This window comes from Lithobates pipiens, unplaced genomic scaffold, assembly GCF_037356315.1.
Source record: "Lithobates pipiens isolate NorthernLeopardFrog02 unplaced genomic scaffold, aLitPip1_a1.2 Scaffold_1, whole genome shotgun sequence".
In the NCBI taxonomy this organism is placed as follows: Eukaryota; Metazoa; Chordata; class Amphibia; order Anura; family Ranidae; genus Lithobates; species Lithobates pipiens.
The window spans coordinates 21,376,910-21,397,688 of NW_027507685.1; the positions used below are offsets into that span (position 1 = coordinate 21,376,910).

At 44.2% G+C, this 20,779-nt stretch overlaps 1 protein-coding gene across 2 annotated transcripts in view; it reads left to right on the forward strand.

Annotated features, from left to right (window-relative positions):
* The window catches only part of FAM199X (family with sequence similarity 199, X-linked), a 37,744-nt gene that overhangs the window by 5,489 nt on the left and 11,476 nt on the right, over nucleotides 1-20,779 (forward strand). The window contains exons 2-6 of one of the 2 annotated variants that reach the window (XM_077484736.1): nucleotides 5,426-5,645; nucleotides 6,775-6,924; nucleotides 10,143-10,304; nucleotides 13,732-13,992; nucleotides 14,084-14,155. In XM_077484736.1, coding sequence (XP_077340862.1) covers nucleotides 5,426-5,645; nucleotides 6,775-6,924; nucleotides 10,143-10,304; nucleotides 13,732-13,992; nucleotides 14,084-14,122 — 832 coding nt within the window. In that variant the 3' untranslated portion in view covers nucleotides 14,123-14,155. Of the gene's footprint in view, nucleotides 1-5,425; nucleotides 5,646-6,774; nucleotides 6,925-10,142; nucleotides 10,305-13,731; nucleotides 13,993-14,083; nucleotides 14,156-20,779 lie in introns of those variants that run through there. The other variant, XM_077484728.1, reaches the window with a different exon arrangement.

Below are 20,779 nucleotides of genomic sequence, written 5' to 3' on the forward strand. Positions count from 1 at the left end.
AGTCAGAGATTTGAGCTTTGTGACATGGTGCCATTATCCTGCTGGAAGGAGCCATCAGAAGATGGGTACACTGTAGTCCTAAAGGGATGGACATGGTCAGCAACAATACTCAAATGATGCTCAGTTGGTACCTAGGGGCCCAAAGTATGCCAAGAAAATATCCCCAACATCATTACACCACCATCACCAGCCTGAACGGTGGATACAAGGATACAGGGTGGATCCATGGTTTCATGTTTACGCCAAATTCTGACCCTACCATCTGAATGCCGCAGCTGAAATCAAGACTCATCAGACCAGGCAACGTTTTTACCAATCTTCTATTGTCCAGTTTTGGTGAGCCTGTGCGAGTGGCACCTGGTTTGGTCTTCTGCTGTAGCCCATCTGCTTTAAAGTTCAATGTGTTGTGCATTCAGAGATGGTATGCTGTGTACATTGGTTGTAACGAGTGGTTTGAGTTGCTGTTGCCTTTCGATCATCTCAAACCAGTCTGCCAATTCAACAAGACATTTTCGTCCACACAACTGCCGCTCACTGGATATTTTCTTTTTCTGACAATTCTCTGTAAACCATAGAGATGGTTGTGCATGAAAATGCCAGTATGCTTTTGAAATACTCAGACCAGCTGTCTGGCACCAACAACCATGGGGCATGACTGTTTTATAGTCACTTAAATCCCCTTTTTTCCCATTCTGATGCTTGGTTTGAACTTCAGCAAGTCATCTTCACCGTGTCTAGATGCCTAAATGCATTGAGTTGCTGCCATGTGATTGATTAGCAATTTGTGTTACCAAGCAATTGAACAGGTGTACCTAATAAAGTGGCCGGTGAGTGTACATGGCAGGCGTTGGACACAGGGCTAGACTGAGGTACGTGGCAGGCGGCGGACGCAGGGCGAGACTGAGGTACGTGGCAGGCGTCGAACCCGGGGGCGAGACTGAGGTACGTGGCAGGCGTCGAACCCGGGGGCGAGACTGAGGTACGTGGCAGGCGTCGAACCCAGGGGCGAGACTGAGGTACGTGGCAGGCGTCGAACCCGGGGGCGAGACTGAGGTACGTGGCAGGCGTCGAACCCGGGGGCGAGACTGAGGTACGTGGCAGGCGTCGAACCCGGGGGCGAGACTGAGGTACGTGGCAGGCGTCGAACCCGGGGGCGAGACTGAGGTACGTAGCAGGCGTCGAACCCGGGGGCGAGACTGAGGTACGTGGCAGGCGTCTGACGCAGGGCGAGACTGAGGTACGTGGCAGGCGTCTGACGCAGGGCGAGACTGAGGTACGTGGCAGGCGTCTGACGCAGGGCGAGACTGAGGTACGTGGCAGGCGTCTGACGCAGGGCGAGACTGAGGTACGTGGCAGGCGTCTGACGCAGGGCGAGACTGAGGTACGTGGCAGGCGTCTGACGCAGGGCGAGACTGAGGTACGTGGCAGGCGTCTGACGCAGGGCGAGACTGAGGTACGTGGCAGGCGTCTGACGCAGGGCGAGACTGAGGTACGTGGCAGGCGTCTGACGCAGGGCGAGACTGAGGTACGTGGCAGGCGTCTGACGCAGGGCGAGACTGAGGTACGTGGCAGGCGTCTGACGCAGGGCGAGACTGAGGTACGTGGCAGGCGTCTGACGCAGGGCGAGACTGAGGTACGTGGCAGGCGTCTGACGCAGGGCGAGACTGAGGTACGTGGCAGGCGTCTGACGCAGGGCGAGACTGAGGTACGTGGCAGGCGTCGGACGCAGGGCGAGACTGAGGTACGTGGCAGGCGTCGGACGCAGCGCGAGACTGAGGTACGTGGCAGGCGTCGGACGCAGCGCGAGACTGAGGTACGGGGCAGGCGTCGGACGCAGCGCGAGACTGAGGTACGGGGCAGGCGTCGGACGCAGCGCGAGACTGAGGTACGGGGCAGGCGTCGGACACAGGGCGAGACTGAGGTACGGGGCAGGCGTCGGACACAGGGCGAGACTGAGGTACAGTGAGGGGAAAAAGTATCTGATCCCCCTGCTGATGTACGTTTGCCCACTGACAAAGAAATGATCAGTCTATAATTTTAATGGTAGGTTTATTTTAACAGCGAAAGACAGAATAACAAAAATATCCAGAAAAACACATTTCCAAAAAGTGTTAGATTGATTTGATTTGCCTTTTAATCAGTGAAATAAGTATTTGATCCCCTATCAATCAGCAAGATTTCTGGCTTCCATGTATCTTCTATACAGGTAACAAACTGCGATTAGGAGCATTCTCTTAAAGGGAGTGCTCCTAATCTCAGCTTTTTACCTGTATAAGAGACACCTGTCCAGAAGAAATCAGATTCCTATCTCTCCATGATTGCCAAGACCAAAGAGCTGTCTAAGGATGTCAGGGACAAGATTGTGGAAATGCACAAGGCTGTAATGGGCTACAAGGCCGTTTCCAAGCAGCTTGGTGAGAGGGTGACAACAGTTGATGTGATTATTCGCTAATGGAAGAAGCACAAAATAACTGCCAATCTCCTTATGTCTGGGGCTCCATGTAATATATCGCCTCGTGATCACGAGAACAGTGAGGAATCAGCCCGGAACTTCGAGAGAATCTCGTCAATGATCTCAAGGCAGCTGGGATCATAGTAACCAAAACAATTGCTAACACACAACACCATGAAGGACTGAAATCCTGCAGCGCCCGCAAGGCCCCCCTGCTAAAGAAAGCACATGTACAGGTCCGTCTGAAGTTTGCAAACGAACATCTGAATGATTCAGAGGAGAACCGGGGGAAAGTGTTGTCAGATGAGACCAAAATCAAGCTGTTTGGCCTCAGCTCGCCATGTTTGGAGGAGGAGGAATGCTGCCTATGACCTCAAGAGCACCATCCCCACCGTCAAACATGGAGGTGGAAACATTGTGCTTTGGGGGTGTTTTTCTGCTAAGGGGACAGGACAGCTTCACCACATCAAAGGAACGGGGCCATGTACTGTCAAGTCTTGGATGAGAACCTCCTTTCCTCAGCCAAGGCATTGAAAATGGGTCATGGATGGGTATTATTCCAGCATGGCAATGACCCAAAACACATGGCCAAGGGAACAAAGGAGTGGCTCAAGAAGAGACCCATTAAGGTCCTGGAGTGGCCTAGCCCAGGGCTTGACAAATTTTGCTTAGAATCTAGGAGCCAGCTGAAAGTTAGGAGCCAGTTTTTTTAAATACTCAGCTCAGCGCCAAGAACTGCATGTCTGGGGCATCGGGCAATAAGAATTGATCACGCCTGACCTGATGCCAAGTGAAAAAAGAACAATATTTAAAAAACAAAATCGACTTTTTGTTTTGTTATAAGATTTTACAAATAAGTGTTTAATTTTTTTTCCTCCTTCACGGATGTGCTTTGATGGGCTGCACTGATGAGGCGGCATTGAGGTTGGAACTGATGGTCACCAATAGGCAGCACTGAGGTGGCACTGGCAGATGGCACTAATTGGCATTGGCAGGTGGCACTGGTTGACATTGGCAGGTGGCACTGGATGGTAATGGCAGGTTTCACAGCCAATAGTGTAACTGTGTGAAACTGCTCTCTGCAGCGCCGCAGTGTGTGAAACTGTATGGAGAGAGAGGAGCAGACAAATTCAGCGTGATGTCGCGGGTGGGCTAGACCCAGCAGCTATCCAGCCAATGATTGGGCTGTTTAAGAAAGGGGCGGGGCCACATACACATAGCGGCCTGCCCGGATCCCATCCCATTGGCTGGTGTTGGATAGCTGGGTATTGCCCACCCCCGGCATCCAACCTCAATTCTGACAGCTCCTCTCTTTCCGTACAGTTTCACACACCGGCGCTGCTCAGTGGCTGCTGCGCTGCTCTCTTCCTGCTTCATCTCCACTACCGCCGCTAATCACGTTACTGGGCATTGCCCTGTGTCTGGAGGGCCTGCGAGGCGCCTCCACTTTTCCCAGCCAAGACCCCACAGCCTGCCCTGCAGCAGAGGCACCTGTCACTGACAAACGCCAGGGCACAATTTCTAGTCGTAACGACGACCTGGCGCCTGGGATTTGTCGAGCCCTGGCCTAACCAGTGTCCAGACCTAATCCCATTAGAAAATATGGTATCACAAACCTTCAGCTCCCTCCACAAACATCCACCTCAACACCTTAATGATTGAAGAGTATCTGCAAAGAGGAGTGGGACAAAATCCCTCCTGAGATGTGTGCAAACCTGGTGGCCAACTACAAGAAACGTCTGACCTCTGTGACTGCCAACAGGAGTTTTGCCACCAATTACTAAGCCAGGTTTTGTGAAGGGGTCAGATATTTATTTCACTCATTAAAATGTGAATCCATTTATAACTCTTTTGAAATGCGGTTTTCTGGATATTTTTGTTCTTTCTCTCACTGTTAAAATAAACCTACCATTTAAACTTCTAGACTGATCATTTCTTTGTCATTGGCAAACGTACAAAATCAGCAGGGGATCAAATATCATTTCTTTGTCATTGGCAAACGTACAAAATCAGCAGGGGATCAAATACTTTTTTTTTTTCCCCCTCACTGCACATGGTGGTCATCAGACACATATACGTGAATAAAGTAGATCTGATGCTGGGTCTGCTTTAAAAAAAAATTACTTCTTGGGAGAAACATAGGCCTGCCATTGCTGACCACCTTTTCCTGGCTGTTCTGCTGACCCTCTGGCTGTTACTTTCTGATCACTGACTTGGCATACGTTTTTGAAAATCTGGTAACATCAGAACTTAAAGCGGAGGTCCACCCTAAAGTGGAGCTTCCACTCATTGGAATCCTCCCCCCCTCCGGCGCCACAATTGGCACCTTTCAGGGGGGAGGGGGGTGCAGGTACCTGTACAGTACAGGTATCTGCACCCACTTCCGGGATAGCTCTGCAGAAAGGGGCGTCGATTTCCCCCGCTGCCTGCTGGGAAACACGGATCCCAGAGGCAGCGGGTCCATCCTTATTGCGCGACTCGCGCATGCGCAGTAGGGAACCGGCAAATGAAGCCGAAAGGCTCCACTTCCTGATTCCCATACCCAAGATGGCGGCGGCAGCACCCGAGAGACGATCGAGAGATCGACTTCGGGTGCCGACATCGCGGGCGCGCTGGGCGGGTAAGTGTCCTTATTTTAAAAGTCAGCAGCTGCTGTATTTGTAGCTGCTGGCTTTAAAAAAAAAAAAACGCGGAGTCCCTCTTTAACTGCAGAGTGTCAGCATGACTGGCATGGAACTGACCAACTAGCGTTTGCAGAATGAAGATCGGCCGTGGCTGTGTCATTGTTTATCTCAGGAAAGGTATTCTTTAAAACTGACCAATGTTTTCTGAACTAAAGTCTTGCTGTGGTTGAGCTTTTATTTGTTTGACATGAAGATGTTCAGGTCCCAGTGAGGTCCTGGAACATGTTAATATTCTGTTATCCTATGAAGGCATTTCTAAGAATTAATGACTGTCCTTGTAATTTTACAGGTGGAATCTGACATCTTGTGGAACTAGTGTGGCAAGTTCTGAATGCAGTGAGGAATTATTTTCCTCGGTCTCTGTTGGGGATCAGGATGATTGCTATTCCCTTCTGGATGACCAAGACTTCACTTCCTTTGATCTGTTTCCGGAGGGAAGTGTGTGCAGTGATGTCTCATCATCCATCAGTACATATTGGGACTGGTCTGACAGCGAGTTTGAATGGCAGGTAATTTACAGAGTAAAATTTTACAAGTGAAACCCACCAGGGCTCCTGCTCATGTTCACAAGTTTTAGTGAGAATTGAGCTACTGCAGAAAAAAACTGATTTCGTTCTAGAAGTCACCCTGAATAGCTATTGTGGTGTGTGCCATGCTGCAAAAGTGCACAGCGGCAATTCGAATTAAAATCACTAGCTTTTAAAAATATAAAGGACTTGAAGCACCCCTGTACTGCTAAAATCCATGGGGACCTGTAATGCATATATTGGCCAGATCTCTTCCCATATACTTCATCTCTCCCTCTTTACCACAATGTGTGATGGGTGTCCTCACTAACTAGTGTGTTGGAAAAGGGGAGAAGAAAAGATAGGTCTCTGTGTATGCTTTTATAGGTCGTTCTGGATCTCAGGGGTGCTCTGCAAATAAACTATTCATTTTTGTCCACACTGTGATTAGCTTTTATAACCGGACCCTCATATCCATAGAAACCTTGATAAGTTCACATTTGGTAACTTGTTACTAATGCAGGAGCCTTGCAACACATACATACACACACACACACACGCACACACACACACCTCCACACATGATTCCCCACTTTGACAGCAGGAGGAGGAGCCTCTCCTTGCACCTACAATATACAAACTGCACGGTTTGGGGCTCCACTCACACGTCCTCGCTGTTCATTCACACAAGTACTGTAGTGCACAGCTTGCTGTTTTCATTGCACTACCAGGGTGCTCCTCAGCACTCTTGTAGTTCCCTGACACTTCTGCCGGCTCCATAACTGTCAGGCTGTATGGAGGTACGGGCTTAATGCAGGAGTCTGACAGTACACTGGAGTAAGTAACTATGGTAGTAACAAAATCGTGTGTGTGTTTTTTTTTTTTTGTTTTTTTTCAAAAGGTGAACATAATCTCTATTATAGCTACAAAAGTAAGACATCCCTTTTCACACTCAGGATAATAAACACTATAAAATGCCATGTGGCTTGGTGTCCATTACATTCCTTTCATGCTTTTGGAGTCTTCAGAAATGCCCTGCCTTGTGTAACTTTCAACTGCGCAGAGTTGAGCTTACCATTCCTTTTTTTTTTTTTTTTCTTTTTTTTCTTTTTTTTTCTTTTCTCCTCTCTAGTTACCTGGAAGTGACATAGCAAGTGGTAGTGATGTGCTATCTGATGTGATACCCAGCATTCCCAGCTCTCCCTGCCTCCCCTCCAAGAAAAAGAACAAACACCAGAATCTGGATGAGCTCCCATGGAGTGCTATGACAAATGATGAACAGGTAATACCAACAACACACTGTATATCCTCCTTTTTTATTTTTATTTTTTTTCTCTGGGTTAAAAACCTGTTTAGTGCTCTCAAGATTGTAAATCTTTCTGTACTATACTGGAGTTTTTTAGCTAGTTGAGCGTTTTCTGGCACTTTTTGTAACAATAAGTATTTTGTGCTAGAAAATTACTCAGAACCCCCAAACATATTAAAGTAGGGTCCTTCTAGAATAAATTGGTGGGTGTTGCAATTTTTTTTATTTTTATGCCACATTTTATTTCCGCAGGGGTTTTTCTAACGAAAACTTTTTTGGAACTTGTTGCTTACAAGTTAAAATCAGTATTTATGGTGCCATAAATTACTTGGAACCCCAAACATATATATTTTTTTTAGCAGAGATCCTAGAGAATAAAATGGCGGGCGTTGCAATATTTTATGTCGTACTGTATTTGCGCAGAGGTCTTTCAAACAGTTTTTTGGGAAAAAATACACTTCAATTAATGTGAAAAATTTTACGCTGAGTAAATGGATACATAACATGTTGCGTTTTAAAATTGCGCACACTCGTGAAATGGCGGGAAAATAAATGGGGGGGGGGGGAGTTGCCTGTTTAGTGTTACAGAGGAGGTCTTGTGCTAGAGTTATTGCTCTCACTTCAAAACCTCACATGTGTGATTTGAACACTGTTTACATTTGTGGGCGTGACTTGCGTATGCGTTTTCTTAAGCATTCAAGAACAGAGGGATGGGGCACTTTGAAAAAAAAAGTGTTTTTTTTATTTATTTATTTTTTTAACACTCCCTTTTTACTGCTTGTAATAGTGGCCGCTGCTTAGCTGTATTGTTTGTTTTGTTTGTTACAAGAAAGCCAACAGTCTGCTTTAAAAAAATTAAAAATAAATAAAAACCTACCGGCATGACCCCGGTACAACCACTTCAGCAAATTACGTACAGGTACATGATTATGCCGGAAGTGGCTAATGCACAAAAACACAATATAATAGCCAGTTGTTTGTAAAATTTTAAAAGATGATGGTATGCCAAATGAATATATGCCTACCAAACCTATCGCGCCTTAAAATTACTCGTGCAATGGCGACAAACAACGTACATTTTTCAATCTATAGGCGACGCTTTAAAAGCCTTTACAGGTTACCACTTTAGATTTACACTTGAGGTCTGGTGCCCTCGATCTGATGTTTGTGGCGATGCCTCGTGGTGTGGAACGATAACTGTTTCGGTGCGTGCTTTCGCCTGTGGACGGGGACGCTTTAAAAGTTGTATTTTTTTAAAATCATTGTTATCGCAGGGAATATAAATATCCCCTGTGTTTGCAATAGGCAGTGACAAGTACCCTTTATGGAGAGATCTGCCTCCTTTTGTCCTTAAAAGCATGTGTTCACACCAAGATCTGTGTGATTAAATGTTTTTCATTTTTAAAAATGGCACTGTTTACATCTGGGGAAACCCGAAGTGATGTATGCTCATCACTTCCGAGTTCATACAGAGCTATTCTGGTTTCCATTTTGCCTCTGAACAGCCCAAAAAATGTGGGTGTGTGTGTGTGGCGGGGGCAGGAAGGCCCCTGACGCTACTTGTAAAAACAATCCAGTTGCTACTTGGCCTTTTTAGGATTGCTTTTACAAGGGAGCCGACGATCGACTCAGAAAACTATACTGGAATGATGCTCGCATCTGCAGACATACTGGGGTAACCACTTGAAGTTCAGCAACGTACCAGTACATCGCTGGTCGTCAAGTGGTTAAAGCGGTCTGTTCTTTCCTTATTTATGCTCTGAACACACACAGCTTTCTGTACACCTGTTAAGAGTAATGTACAGTTAAAAAAAAAATGCAGCCACATGCTCCATACATTGTAGTGTGTGTATAGTGGTCCTTTTAAATTGTCGGTTCTTCCATATGGCACAAATATATTGAATTTCTTCATGAAGAGATTGTGGACTTCTAGTGCCTGGGTGGTAATGATCGCCGCAATGCCTACTTGCCAGAATGTCAGCTGGTGCGTGCCCTGCTTCCTTGCATGACTTATTGGGACACTGGCAGTGTACTACACATGGCAAGTAGTAGTAGTCACACAAATGCAATATAATCGCTAAATTTTCCATTAAATATTAAAGTTTGGATTATGTGAAGTCAAAGTAGAACTAGTTGCTTTTGTAGCAAAATTGCTTGCAGGTAGATTTTAATGACAGAAGAGTTTCTTTGTCTTTTCTGTCATTAAAGCTTGTTGCTGCTTGCTCCATACATGCACAGGAGGAGAAAACTTGGGGGGATAAGTGCGCCTTAAAGCGGGACTGCACTGCGGAAAAAAATATTAAAAGCCAGCAGCTACAAATACTGCAGCTGCTGACTTTTAATAAATCGACACTCACCTGTCCTGGGGTCCAGCGATGCAGAGGCCGATCGATCTCTCGGCTGCTGCCGCCACCATTCTAGGTGAGGGAATCAGGAAATGAAGCGAAGCGGCTTCACTTCCCGGTTTCCTACTGCACGAGTCGCGTAGCGCAATAGGAATTGTCCGCGCTGTCTCTGGGACCCGTGTGTGTCCCCGTAGACAGCGCGCAGGGACAGGAAGAGGCATAGACTCCCGTGGGAGTCTATGCACGGAAGTGGGTGTAAATACCTGTCTTTGACAGGTATCTGCACCCCCCTCCCCCCTGAAAGGTGCCAATTGTGACACCGGAGGGGGGGAGGGTTCCGATCAGCGGAAGTTCCACTTTAGGGTGGAGCCCCGCTTTAATGTGCAAATATAGAGTATAGTGTTTCTTGAGAAAGTTGTACTGTGACCCAACTCGGCCAAATGTTTTTTGACAAGATCTAAACTTTTCTAATTCTGTTGGGGACATGGTGGCGTTAGCTATGACCCCATGGGTCCCTCTCAGTAAGGCAGGAAATGGGGAGATTTCCCTTCACTTGCTGGTCACTTATGTTACCCAACAAATGATTGAGGAGAAAGCTCCCAAATGGGGACAGCAGTAAAAAAGTTGGAAAAGGTTTCCCTTTGTCCTTTTTTTTTTTTAAAGAGAAAAACAAGTTTTGTAGTAGTTGGACTTTGGCTAACACTGAGCTGTTAAAGGCAGAATCTTGTGGTTCTTGCATAAGACCAGTAAGTGGTGTGTGCTTGGTTTTTTTTTTATGTGGTTACTAATTGAGTGAAATGTGTGAATGTTGTTTCTGGTTTTCTAATCTTTAATACTTTGTTCTTTTAGGTTGAATACATTGAATATCTCAGTCGAAAGGTCAGCACAGAGATGGGTCTACGAGAACAGCTTGACATTATAAAGATAATTGATCCTTCAGCGCAGATCTCCCCTACAGACAGCGAGTTTATCATCGAACTGAACTGTCTGACTGATGAAAAACTGAAACAGGTTTGTTAGTCAGCTCTCGTATAGACAATCTATGAAATGAAGATGACGCCAAAAACTTACACAAAACACATTCTTTATAAGAATATTAAGTGATCAGACACCACACATGTTGCATAAACTGGATACTGCTCTTAGTTTTGGTTCTGTGCATACTGGTGACTTTAGCTCCTTTTTTTTTTTTTTGTTCTCCTTCTACCTCAATTGTACAGTACAGGAATTGTATTCTTAGACTATGGGTTATGTAGACCACCCTCAGGTGGACACTGGCAATAGACTTTTACTAGGACCGCCCCAAATGCATGTTCATATAACCCAACCCACTCCGTAACACTCCATTTTATTTTTTATTTTTTGTGTCATTATTTGACGGACCTCTTCTGCACTGTGTTGGGCCAGCCTGTAATGTTTGCTTCGGGAACTGGAATCCTGTATTAGGCATTCGCTTTGGCATGTCATTGCAACACGTGTAGTTAGCTGCAGGGTGCTATACAGGTCCTTGAAGACCCTGTCCGAGGTATTCTCATCATGACAGGTGACGACTGAACCCTTAATGGGCAAGGCAAGACTGGGTTTTCTTGGAATTTGGAACAATTCTGACTATAGACAATTCAAAGTACATAGCACACAAACAGGATGCACAGAAATGTGGAATCATTGGGTTCTGCTTTTAAGATGAGGAATTTACAGTTAAGTCAATTCCCATTTTTTTCATCTTTTACTTTAAGGTTTGTCCCATAAACAAGCAGAACCATTTCTAGTTTGCATTTCCTGTCATGTTAATATTCCTTATCCTACAGGACACTGACTTATGTAAATCATTACAGCTGGGTTATGTGCAGCTATCTTCAGGTGGTTGGAATAACCCTTTCCACTCCCAGTTCGCTTCAGTTTTGCTAATTTTCCTAGGTAATGGTTTTAGAATGGAACCTTACCTTCTTTCATGGAAGTTTCTTGTTTTTACACTTTCTTCCAAGAGTTTTTTTTTTTTTTTTTCCCCCAAGATTATTCTTTCATCACATAGGTACACCATAGCCACTGTGGCTTTTTATGCAGCTTCTGGATTGGTGGACTGGACTCCCCTCTAGTGCCCTAGGGGACTGTACTTGGACCCCATTTGTGTGAAAATGTGGGGCTGGCCTGTATTGTTGCTTTGCACTGGATCCTGCTATGAGTGTTCCCCATGGCATGTAGAGTTGGTCCATTTCTTAAGTTGTAGAAGATGGTAAACAGACCCTGTATTTTGAATCTGCTTTCTATTTTTAACTTTGTGTAATGGCTAAAGTTAATGCAGCAGGAAAGATAACTGAAATGCAGTGAATACCTGAAATTGCAATGTTTTAAAATGCTGAATAAGTATTGACTGGTGCTAAAGAACATTTAAAATATGAGATGCCCATTTTCTGGCTTTTTATTATGAAGTACAGTGCCTTGTGAAAGTATTCGGCCCCCTTGAACTTTTCAACCTTTTGCCACATTTCAGGCTTCAAACATAAAGATATAACATTTTTATTTTTTGTGAAGAATCACCAACAAGTGGGACACAATTGTGAAGTGGAACGAAATCTATTGGATAATTTAAACTTTTTTAGCAAATAAAAAACTGAAAAGTGGTGCGTGCAAAATTATTTGGCCCCTTTACTTTCAGTGCAGCAAACTCACTCCAGAAGTTCAGCGAGGATCTCTGAATGATCCAATGTTGTCCTAAATGACTGAAGGTTATAAATAAAATCCACCTGTGTGTAATCAAGTCTCTGTATAAATGCACCTGCTCTGTGATAGTCTCAGGGTTCGGTTGAAAGCGCAGAGAGCATCATGAAGATCAAGGAACACACCAGGCAGGTCCGTAATACTGTCGTGGAGAAGTTTAAAGCCGGATTTGGATACAGAAAGATTTCCCAAGCTTTAAACATCCCAAGGAGCACTGTGCAAGCTATCATTTTGAAATGGAAGGAGTATCGGACCACTGCAAATCTACCAAGACCTGGCCGTCCCTCTAAACTTTCAGCTCAGACAAGGAGAAGACTGATCAGAGATGCAGCCAAGAGGCCCATGATCACTCTGGATGAACTGCAGAGACCTACAGCTGAGGTGGGAGAGTCTGTCCATAGGACAACAATCAGTCGTACACTGCACAAATCTGGCCTTTATGCAAGAGTGGGAAGAAGAAAGCCATTTCTCAAAGATATCCATAAAAAGTCTCGTCTAAAGTTTGCCACAAGCCACCTGGGAGACACGCCAAACATGTGGAAGAAGGTGCTCTGGTCAGATGAAACCAAAATCGAACTTTTTGCCCACAATGCAAAACGATGTTTGGCGTAAAAGCAACACAGCTCATCACCCTCAACACACCATCCCCACTGTCAAACATGGTGGTGGCAGCATCATGGTTTGGGCTTGCTTTTCTTCAGCAGGGACAGGGAAGATGGTTAAAATTGAGGGGAAGATGGATGCAGCCAAATACAGGACCATTCTGGATGAAAACCTGTTGGAGTCTGCAAAAGACCTGAAACTGGGACGGAGATTTATCTTCCAACAAGACAATGATCCCAAACATACAGCAAAATCTACAAAGGAATGGTTCACAAATAAACGTATCCAGGTGTTAGAATGGCCAAGTCAAAGTCCAGACCTGAATCCAATCGAGAATCTGTGGAAAGAGCTGAAAACTGCTGTTCACAAATGCTCTCCATCCAACCTCACTGAGCTCGAGCTGTTTTGCAAGGAAGAATGGGCAAGAATTTCAGTCTCTCGATGTGCAAAACTGATAGAGACATACCCCATGTAATCGCAGCAAAAAGTGGCTCTACAAAGTATTAACGCAAGGGGGCCGAATAATTTTGCACGCACCACTTTTCATTTTTTTATTAGTTAAAAAAGTTTCAAAAATCCAATAGATTTCGTTCCACTTCACAATTGTGTCCCACTTGTTGATGATTCTTCACAAAAAATAAAAATGTTATATCTTTGTTTTGAAGCCTGAAAAGTTCAAGGGGGCCGAATACTTTCGCAAGGCACTGTAAATACATTTGTATTTAAAACCTTATTTTCAAGGACTTTTATATAGTATTCTGTTTGAGAAGTGCATGTTTTCCTATAAGCTTGCACCACTCGAATGTGCATACATTGGTGTGAAGCTGCTGCATATTTCAAGCTGTCCCTGATTTTGACAGGCTGCTGGCAGTGGGCTGTAAGCTGCACCTGTTACCCTGGGCAGAGAATTATGCCTGACTGCTGAATGACCCTTTTGTGGTCCTCGTGTGTCTAAAGATGCATCCTTTATCCTTTTAAGGTAGAAATACAAGAGTTGTTAATGATTAGTAGATCTATTTTAAATTTGATCGCTCGACGCTTGTAGTTGATCTGATTTAGGTCTGTATGCTTCCCTTTCCCATTTGCGTAACAAGTGTGGTTTTATTCTTGTTCTCAGGTCAGGAGCTATATCAAGGAGCATAGTCCTCGACAGCGATCCACACGAGAGAGCTGGAAAAGAACCAGTTACAGTACAGCCAGTACAAGTGGTGTGAGCGGAGCCAGCGTGAGTAGCAGTAGTGCCAGTATGGTCAGCACAGCCAGCAGCACTGGTTCTAGTGGAGGTCACTCGGCGTCTAACTCAAGTGCCAACATGAGTCGAACTCACAGTGACAGCAATCTGTCTGCCAGTGCAGCAGAAAGAATACGAGATTCAAAGGTAAGAATATTTCTCTAATTGCCCACTTTTCCTATAAATTGTTTGTTGTACAGGTAAATGAGACTGACTTTAATCATTAACTACTTTTAAGGGAGTAATGTGCCAACAATTAATCAGGGATGCCGTTTGATGCATTTGACGTGCAATTCCGGGTGTCAGGCAGGTAAATTTTACATCTGCATTGTATTACATTCAGTAGTAGCACAGGGGAGCCATCCAGGGTCCTGAAAACCATGCCTGAAAACATTGATTATGATACACGTTACATATTGCCACACGCTGGAATAAGAGCAAAAATTCTAGCACCAGACCACCTCCGTAGACCTAAACTGATGACCTATAGGGAGCTTTTTAATGGGTCGCCTCTAGAAAATATAGTTTGTCGCCATTTGTGGGTGCGGGTGCATGCAGATTTAAGGTTTGGCATGTTTGGTATCTATTTACTCGATGCAACCTGCTTTTATATTTTACCAAAAAATTGAGTAACAAAGTTTTTGTGCCCCCCTAAAATTACCTTTTTTTTTTTTTTTTTTTTTTTTTTTAGTGTGTGTATTTTTTGCATTTGCCATAGTATCATGTGACATAACAATTGGAGCTACCACTATTTTATTCCCTAGGTCAGTGATGGCCAACCTTGGCACCCCAGATGTTTTGGAACTACATTTCCCATGATGCTCATGAACTCATGCAGTGTAGTGGAGCATCACGGGAAATGTAGTTCTAAAACATCTGGGGTGCCAAGGTTCGCCATCACTTCTCTAGGGTGTCTGCTTTCAGAAAATGCACTGTGTGCACCATTATTAGGCAAGTTGTATTTTTGAGGATCTATTTAATTATTGAACAACTGCAGTTCTCTCCGTCAACCCAAAATGTTAATAAACCTCAAACCTGAATATTTAGGAAATTAGGAATTTAGGTTTTGGCTTCTTAGAAGAATATCTATGTGTGCACAATTATTGGGCAATTATTGGTGTGCACAATTCTAATGCAACTAACCAAAAAATGAAAAATTTTCCCATCTCACTTTTTTAATTTCATCTGTTTAAAGTGAGAACAACAATAAACAACTCAACATTTACAAATAAACATAAAAAAAAAAAAAAATCAGTTACCCAGTATAACTACCCATTGTTGGAGTCTGTCAATTTCTTGATCTGTTGACAATCAACATTTTGTGCAGCAGCAACCACAGCCTCCCAGACACTGTTCAGAGAGGTGTACTGTTTTCCTTCGCTGTAAATCTCGCATTTTTAAGAAGGGCCCAAAAGTTCCCAATAGGGTTTAGGTCAGATGAGGAAGGGGGGGCCATGTTGTAGTTCTTTCATCTTTAAGGTGGTTGTAAACCCTTTACAACCACTTTTGACTACAGGTAAGCCTAAAATAAGGCTTACCTGTAGCTACCCCAGATATCTCCTAAACCTGCATGGCTTAGAAGATCTCTCCTGTATCAGCATGTGCCGATGTACGTCCGTGCTGTTGCTTCAGCTAGTATGCCATTACCAGCTGCTTCTGCGCACATGTGCGGGAGTGACGTCATTGTGGCGCCATACAGGGCCTGTAATACCTGGAAGTAACTCCGGGAGCGATGTTGCTGGCCGGAGCGGTGTACGAGGACCTCTGCGGTGGCTTCAATTTAAGGTAAGTAATTCATAATGAGCTAGTATGCTATGCATACTAGCTCATTATGCCTTTTATCTTGCAGGGGTGTGTGTGATTTTTATTTATTTTTTTTTTATTTATTTTTTTCCTCCTGGCGGTTTACAACACTTTAAGTCCTTTTATTGGCTAGCCACTCAGTGGAATAAGTGCTCAAAACAAAAAGGGGTAAAACCACGCTGGGACCTAAGAACAATACTCCAATAATGAAAGTTAAAAATTAATAAGATAAAAAATATTATAAATCACAGTGAATATTGAAAAATGTAAGGCTGCTACTCCACTGTGGGATACATACACAATAACAATGAAAATAAAAGAAAAGGAGCTGCGCCAATAAAAAAACAGCACTATATTCAGTGTGAAGTCCCAGACATATTACATTACTAAAAGTCTATAGCAAGAGGATCCTGGTGTTGAAGAAAAATCACTTGGCTTCAAACCGAACATACCACAGTGATTACACACTCAGTGGAATACTTCAATGCATACGATGGAGCATTGTCCTGCATAAATCTCAGTCCTCTTGAAAGATGCAGACTTTTTCCTGTACCTCTGTTTGAAGAAAGTGTTCTCTAAAAACTCAGTAGGTTTTGAGTTGAGTTTGAGTCCATAGTCAACCCACAAAAACCTTGATATAGGGCAGTGATGGCGAACCTTGGCACCCCAGATGTTTTGGAACTACATTTCCCGTGATGCTCAACTACACTGCAGAGTGCATAAGCATCATGGGAAATGTAGTTCCAAAACATCTGGAGTGTCAAGGTTCGCCATCACTGATATAGGATATTAATCTCCTTATGCCACACCCTCCCTCATTACACAAATACACATCACCTGATATGCTTAAATCCAAAAAGCATTCAAGTTTATATAGCTTGGACAGTATGCTTAAAAATCATTATTTGGTAAAAATAATCTTGCCTAATAATGTGCACACAGTGTATGTTTTGGGCGTTTTATGTAATATTCAGGCCTCAAATTTTTTTTTTTTTTTATTTTTTTTTTTTAACCTGTCTAAAGTCTCTGGCAGTGAAAGGGGTAACATGTTCCATAAGGTGAACTTATCCTTTTTAGGCTGCATTCGCACCTGAGCGGTTTCGACTCAAACGCCCAACGCGCAAAACTCCATTCATTTCAATGGCACCTGTTCACATCTGAGCATTTTGTCACCTGAAGTAAAACGCCTTAAGCTCAAAAGAACATGAGCTTCTTTGGGGCAGATTACAGGTGTTTTTCTGCCCTTTACATTGGTGACCTGTACAACGTTGCAGTAAAAATGTGTGACTTTGGTGTGTGTGTGACTCAGGTGTGAATGCAGCCTTAAAGTGACACTAAAGGATCTTATTTTCTTTAAAAAAAAAAAAAAAATTTTAAAAACCCATTATACTTGCCTCCACTGCAGCTTGTTTTGAACAGAGTGGCCCAATCCTCGTCTTCTGGCGGCTCTCTCAGCTCCTCCGAATCAGATTACCCCCTGGGAGAAGCACTCTTCTGGGGGGGTTACCTTGCAGGTGTGCTCCTGAGAACACCCTAGCAGAGAAATGCCACATCCCTGTGGGACAAATTTGAGGGGTCAGGTAAGTAAAACCTGCCCACTGACAGGTGTTTTTCCACCTTAACGCATAGGATACGTTAAGGTGAAAAAACACGAACCTTTACAACCCCTTTAAGGTTTTATTAGGGCCATAGCTGTATCTTTCTCCCAACGTAGTATTCTATGTCTTGATTATTAGAAACAGGCTGTCGGGCTCACCTACAAATAGTTTCCAAGCTGCTTTAGGGGTATCCAGGCTCTAATCCAGCCTTACTCAACCTTTTAAGCACAAAGGAACCCTTGAAATAACATTCTGGTCTCAGGGGAAACCCCTTCTGAGAATTACTATATCTACAACTCATGATACATTTGTTTAACCAGAGCATTTTTTGCGACTCAGCACTGCATCACTTTAGCTGACAGTTGTGCAACGTTGTACCCAAACAAAATTTACGTCCTCTGTTTGCCACAAAAAGAGCCTTCTTTTGGTGGTATTTGATCACCTCTGCGGTTTTTCTTTTCTTTTCGTAGATCATGGGATACAGAGCTATAGTAGTTACTATGTGGGTTATAGGCCACCTTCAGGTGATGGACACTGGCACGCCCTAAGATAAAAAGTGCACGCCCTATATCCCACTACTGGGAGTATCTCAGTTTTTTTCGCCAGTGTCTAAGGTGTTGGTCAGGAGTGAAGATGTGCTGTGCTGAGCTCCTCTGAAGCAATCCTTGCTGGGGCTAGCCACGCAGCCGGATCCATTCAAAGTGTCTTTTATGCCGAATTGAATGGTACCCGGGCCTCGTATCCGAAGAAACGAGGTTTTGCCTGTAACTCTTCTCCTTTTTGCAGAGCTGGACCCCGGGATCCAGTACTTTTGGTAGTAAGGCCATAAAGTTTTACTGGCAGTGGTGCTATTACAGGTCCAGGATCGTGGGTTTCCTCGTGGATCCCTGGCTCCTGAAGGTTTAATGGAACCCACTGTGAAGGGTGAAGATTGGGTCTGTTGGTTTTACCACAGAAAACCCTGCGGTGGGAAAGGTGAGTAGAGTTTTTCTAAGAAATGTTTGAATTTTCTTATGAATGTCTCTTAAGTTGGTAAATGTTGTCATGTCTGTGTCACCACTGGGGGCTGTATAGAGCACATACTTTCTCACGCTTCCTCCCAGAGAGCTCACGATGTGTCCGGAGCAGCAGCAGGTTCCATTTCCTCTAGCAGCAGACCCCCCGGTAAGACTGACCACACACCTATAGATTATCTGCAGATTTTCTATAGTCAGATGGAAAAAGTGGAACAGATTCCTCCATCTACGCTGAACTGTGTGGATGGAAGAATCTCCCACTGGCCCAAGCGTCCATATCTTGCTAGTCGGCCCCACTGTCTCACAATACCTGAACATTGTGATTGGGTGCAGGCATTGTTTAGGTTTAGAGCCAGCGGGGCCAACTAGCAAGATACTAAAGCTTGGCCCAGTGGGCGATTCCTCCAGCCACACAGTTTAGCATACATGGAGAAAGCTGTTGCACTTTTTCAATCTAACCATAGAAAATGTGCAGATAATCTATAGGTGTATGGCCAGGTTTACTCCCCTACAGACGCCCCCACCTGTGCTATTTGCTACCCCTCTGCAAGAGGAAGCGGCACTGGGGGGAAAAACAAAACGAACGGTACGCCACACTACCCGTCGGCTTCCAGGCTCTCCGCAATATTTTCTCCCCTCTGTAAGATCCCATAAGATCAGAGGCCGGCATTCGTGAGGGTAAACTTTGTTTGGAAGAGAGGAGGGGCGCTGTAGGCGACTGAGGGGCGTTGGCGTCCTTGAACGCTCAGCGCAAGAAAGTGTTTTTTAAAAGCACTAATGTTATTGCTGTAAGCTGCAGAGGGACACAAGAACGAGGGGCATGAAAGAGGTTGGTGACACAAGCATTTTTTTGACACATTTACTATTGCATCAAGCTGAGCGTTAATAGCAGTGTCTGACTATTGCTCAAGCAATAGATGCCATTTCTTCTGGTAGTACCTCTGCTTTGTACATCGGGCTATATTTAGAAGGCCGGGGGGGGGGGGGGGGTTAAAACACCCCCAAAAAAGGAGCTAAAAGGGTCTCCCTCAAGCTCTGGAAATCCTACTCTTCAAATGCCATCCTCCCCTGAGAGGGGGTGGCTGGTCAGAGTGAGCATCGGGGCCATGAAATGTTTGCAACTGTTTTCAACACTGCAGCCCCTGTTCATTTTACTGTTTTTTATTTTATTTTTTTTCCCCTCAGCCATGGTAGGTTTTTAAAAGAAGTTTAGTGACTTTAATTGCATCCCTGAGTGGTTAATCGCATCCCAGTATGGTCGAGATGCGACAGGTTCTCTTCCATTCCAGACCTTCAGACTGAGGAATTAGGGGCAGGAGAAAGATGATTCCCTCAGGGGATCGTGGTGAGGCTGATGACTCCTCTTCTGAGGTGTCAATTGCGGGAGAGTCAGCTTTTTACAATCTGTAATATTGATGGTACAGTTTCTTGCTAAATGATCTGCTCTGTTTGTGCCCTTAACTGATTGTTTGGGTTTGCTAAAGCCTCCTCAAGCTGTGCATGCTTTTTTCCTGTTCATTCTTGTTGGGGAAAAAATGTTTGTCTGGAGGATTGCCCAGTTATGTATTTTCCATTCTAAAAGTTTCCATACTTTATCCTTTGGTAGAGAAAATTCACTAAGCGGGGTATACCAGCAATTAACGCTACTATATCTTTTGTGAGTAAGTTTGACTTGTCCGGTAGACATTACTCAAATCCAGTGGATAAAAAATTGGCCTTCCTATTAAAAAAAAAAATACACTTTTTTTTTTTTCTGGCAGATTGAGTGTCTCAGCCTGTGCTGACCGTAATTGGTTAATCGTTGAGAAACCAATTTTAACAGGAGTTTAAGGTTATCCTGCTCAGCAGGTCCAGGAGGCAGCTTTGTTTGCTCCTATTAAAAAAAAAAATACACTTTTTTTTTTTTCTGGCAGATTGAGTGTCTCAGCCTGTGCTGACCGTAATTGGTTAATCGTTGAGAAACCAATTTTAACAGGAGTTTAAGGTTATCCTGCTCAGCAGGTCCAGGAGGCAGCTTTGTTTGCAATAGTTGCTATGACAGCTTGAGCCTTTGCTAAGCGTCATGCAAGAAGCTCTTGGCTAGTCTTCCCTTTGGCGGTAAGATAGCTATCTGGGGATATTTTGGATATATCCAAAGAATTTCTAGCAAAAGAAAGATACCCCTAGATCTCAAAAATCTAAAATTCAATTCCTGAATATAATCTCCCCCTTTTTTGCATGAAGATGCATATCTCCATATGCCCATTTCCTCGCTCACTAGTAATATTTTCTTTCAAAGTGGAAAACCATCTTTTGCTGTGTGGAGCTCTGCTTTCCGATCTGGCTGCTATACCTCAAGTACAAGGTTCTGGCTCCTTTTCTAGCCAGATTGAGGGCCCAAGGTATAATGATTATGGTTTACCTAGTCGATCTGTTCTTGTTAGACCAGTCGGTAGCCCGCTGTTCACCACATTCGACTACCTGGAATATCTAGGTCGGATTCTCAACCTAGGAGGAATTTTCTTTAAAACATGAAGA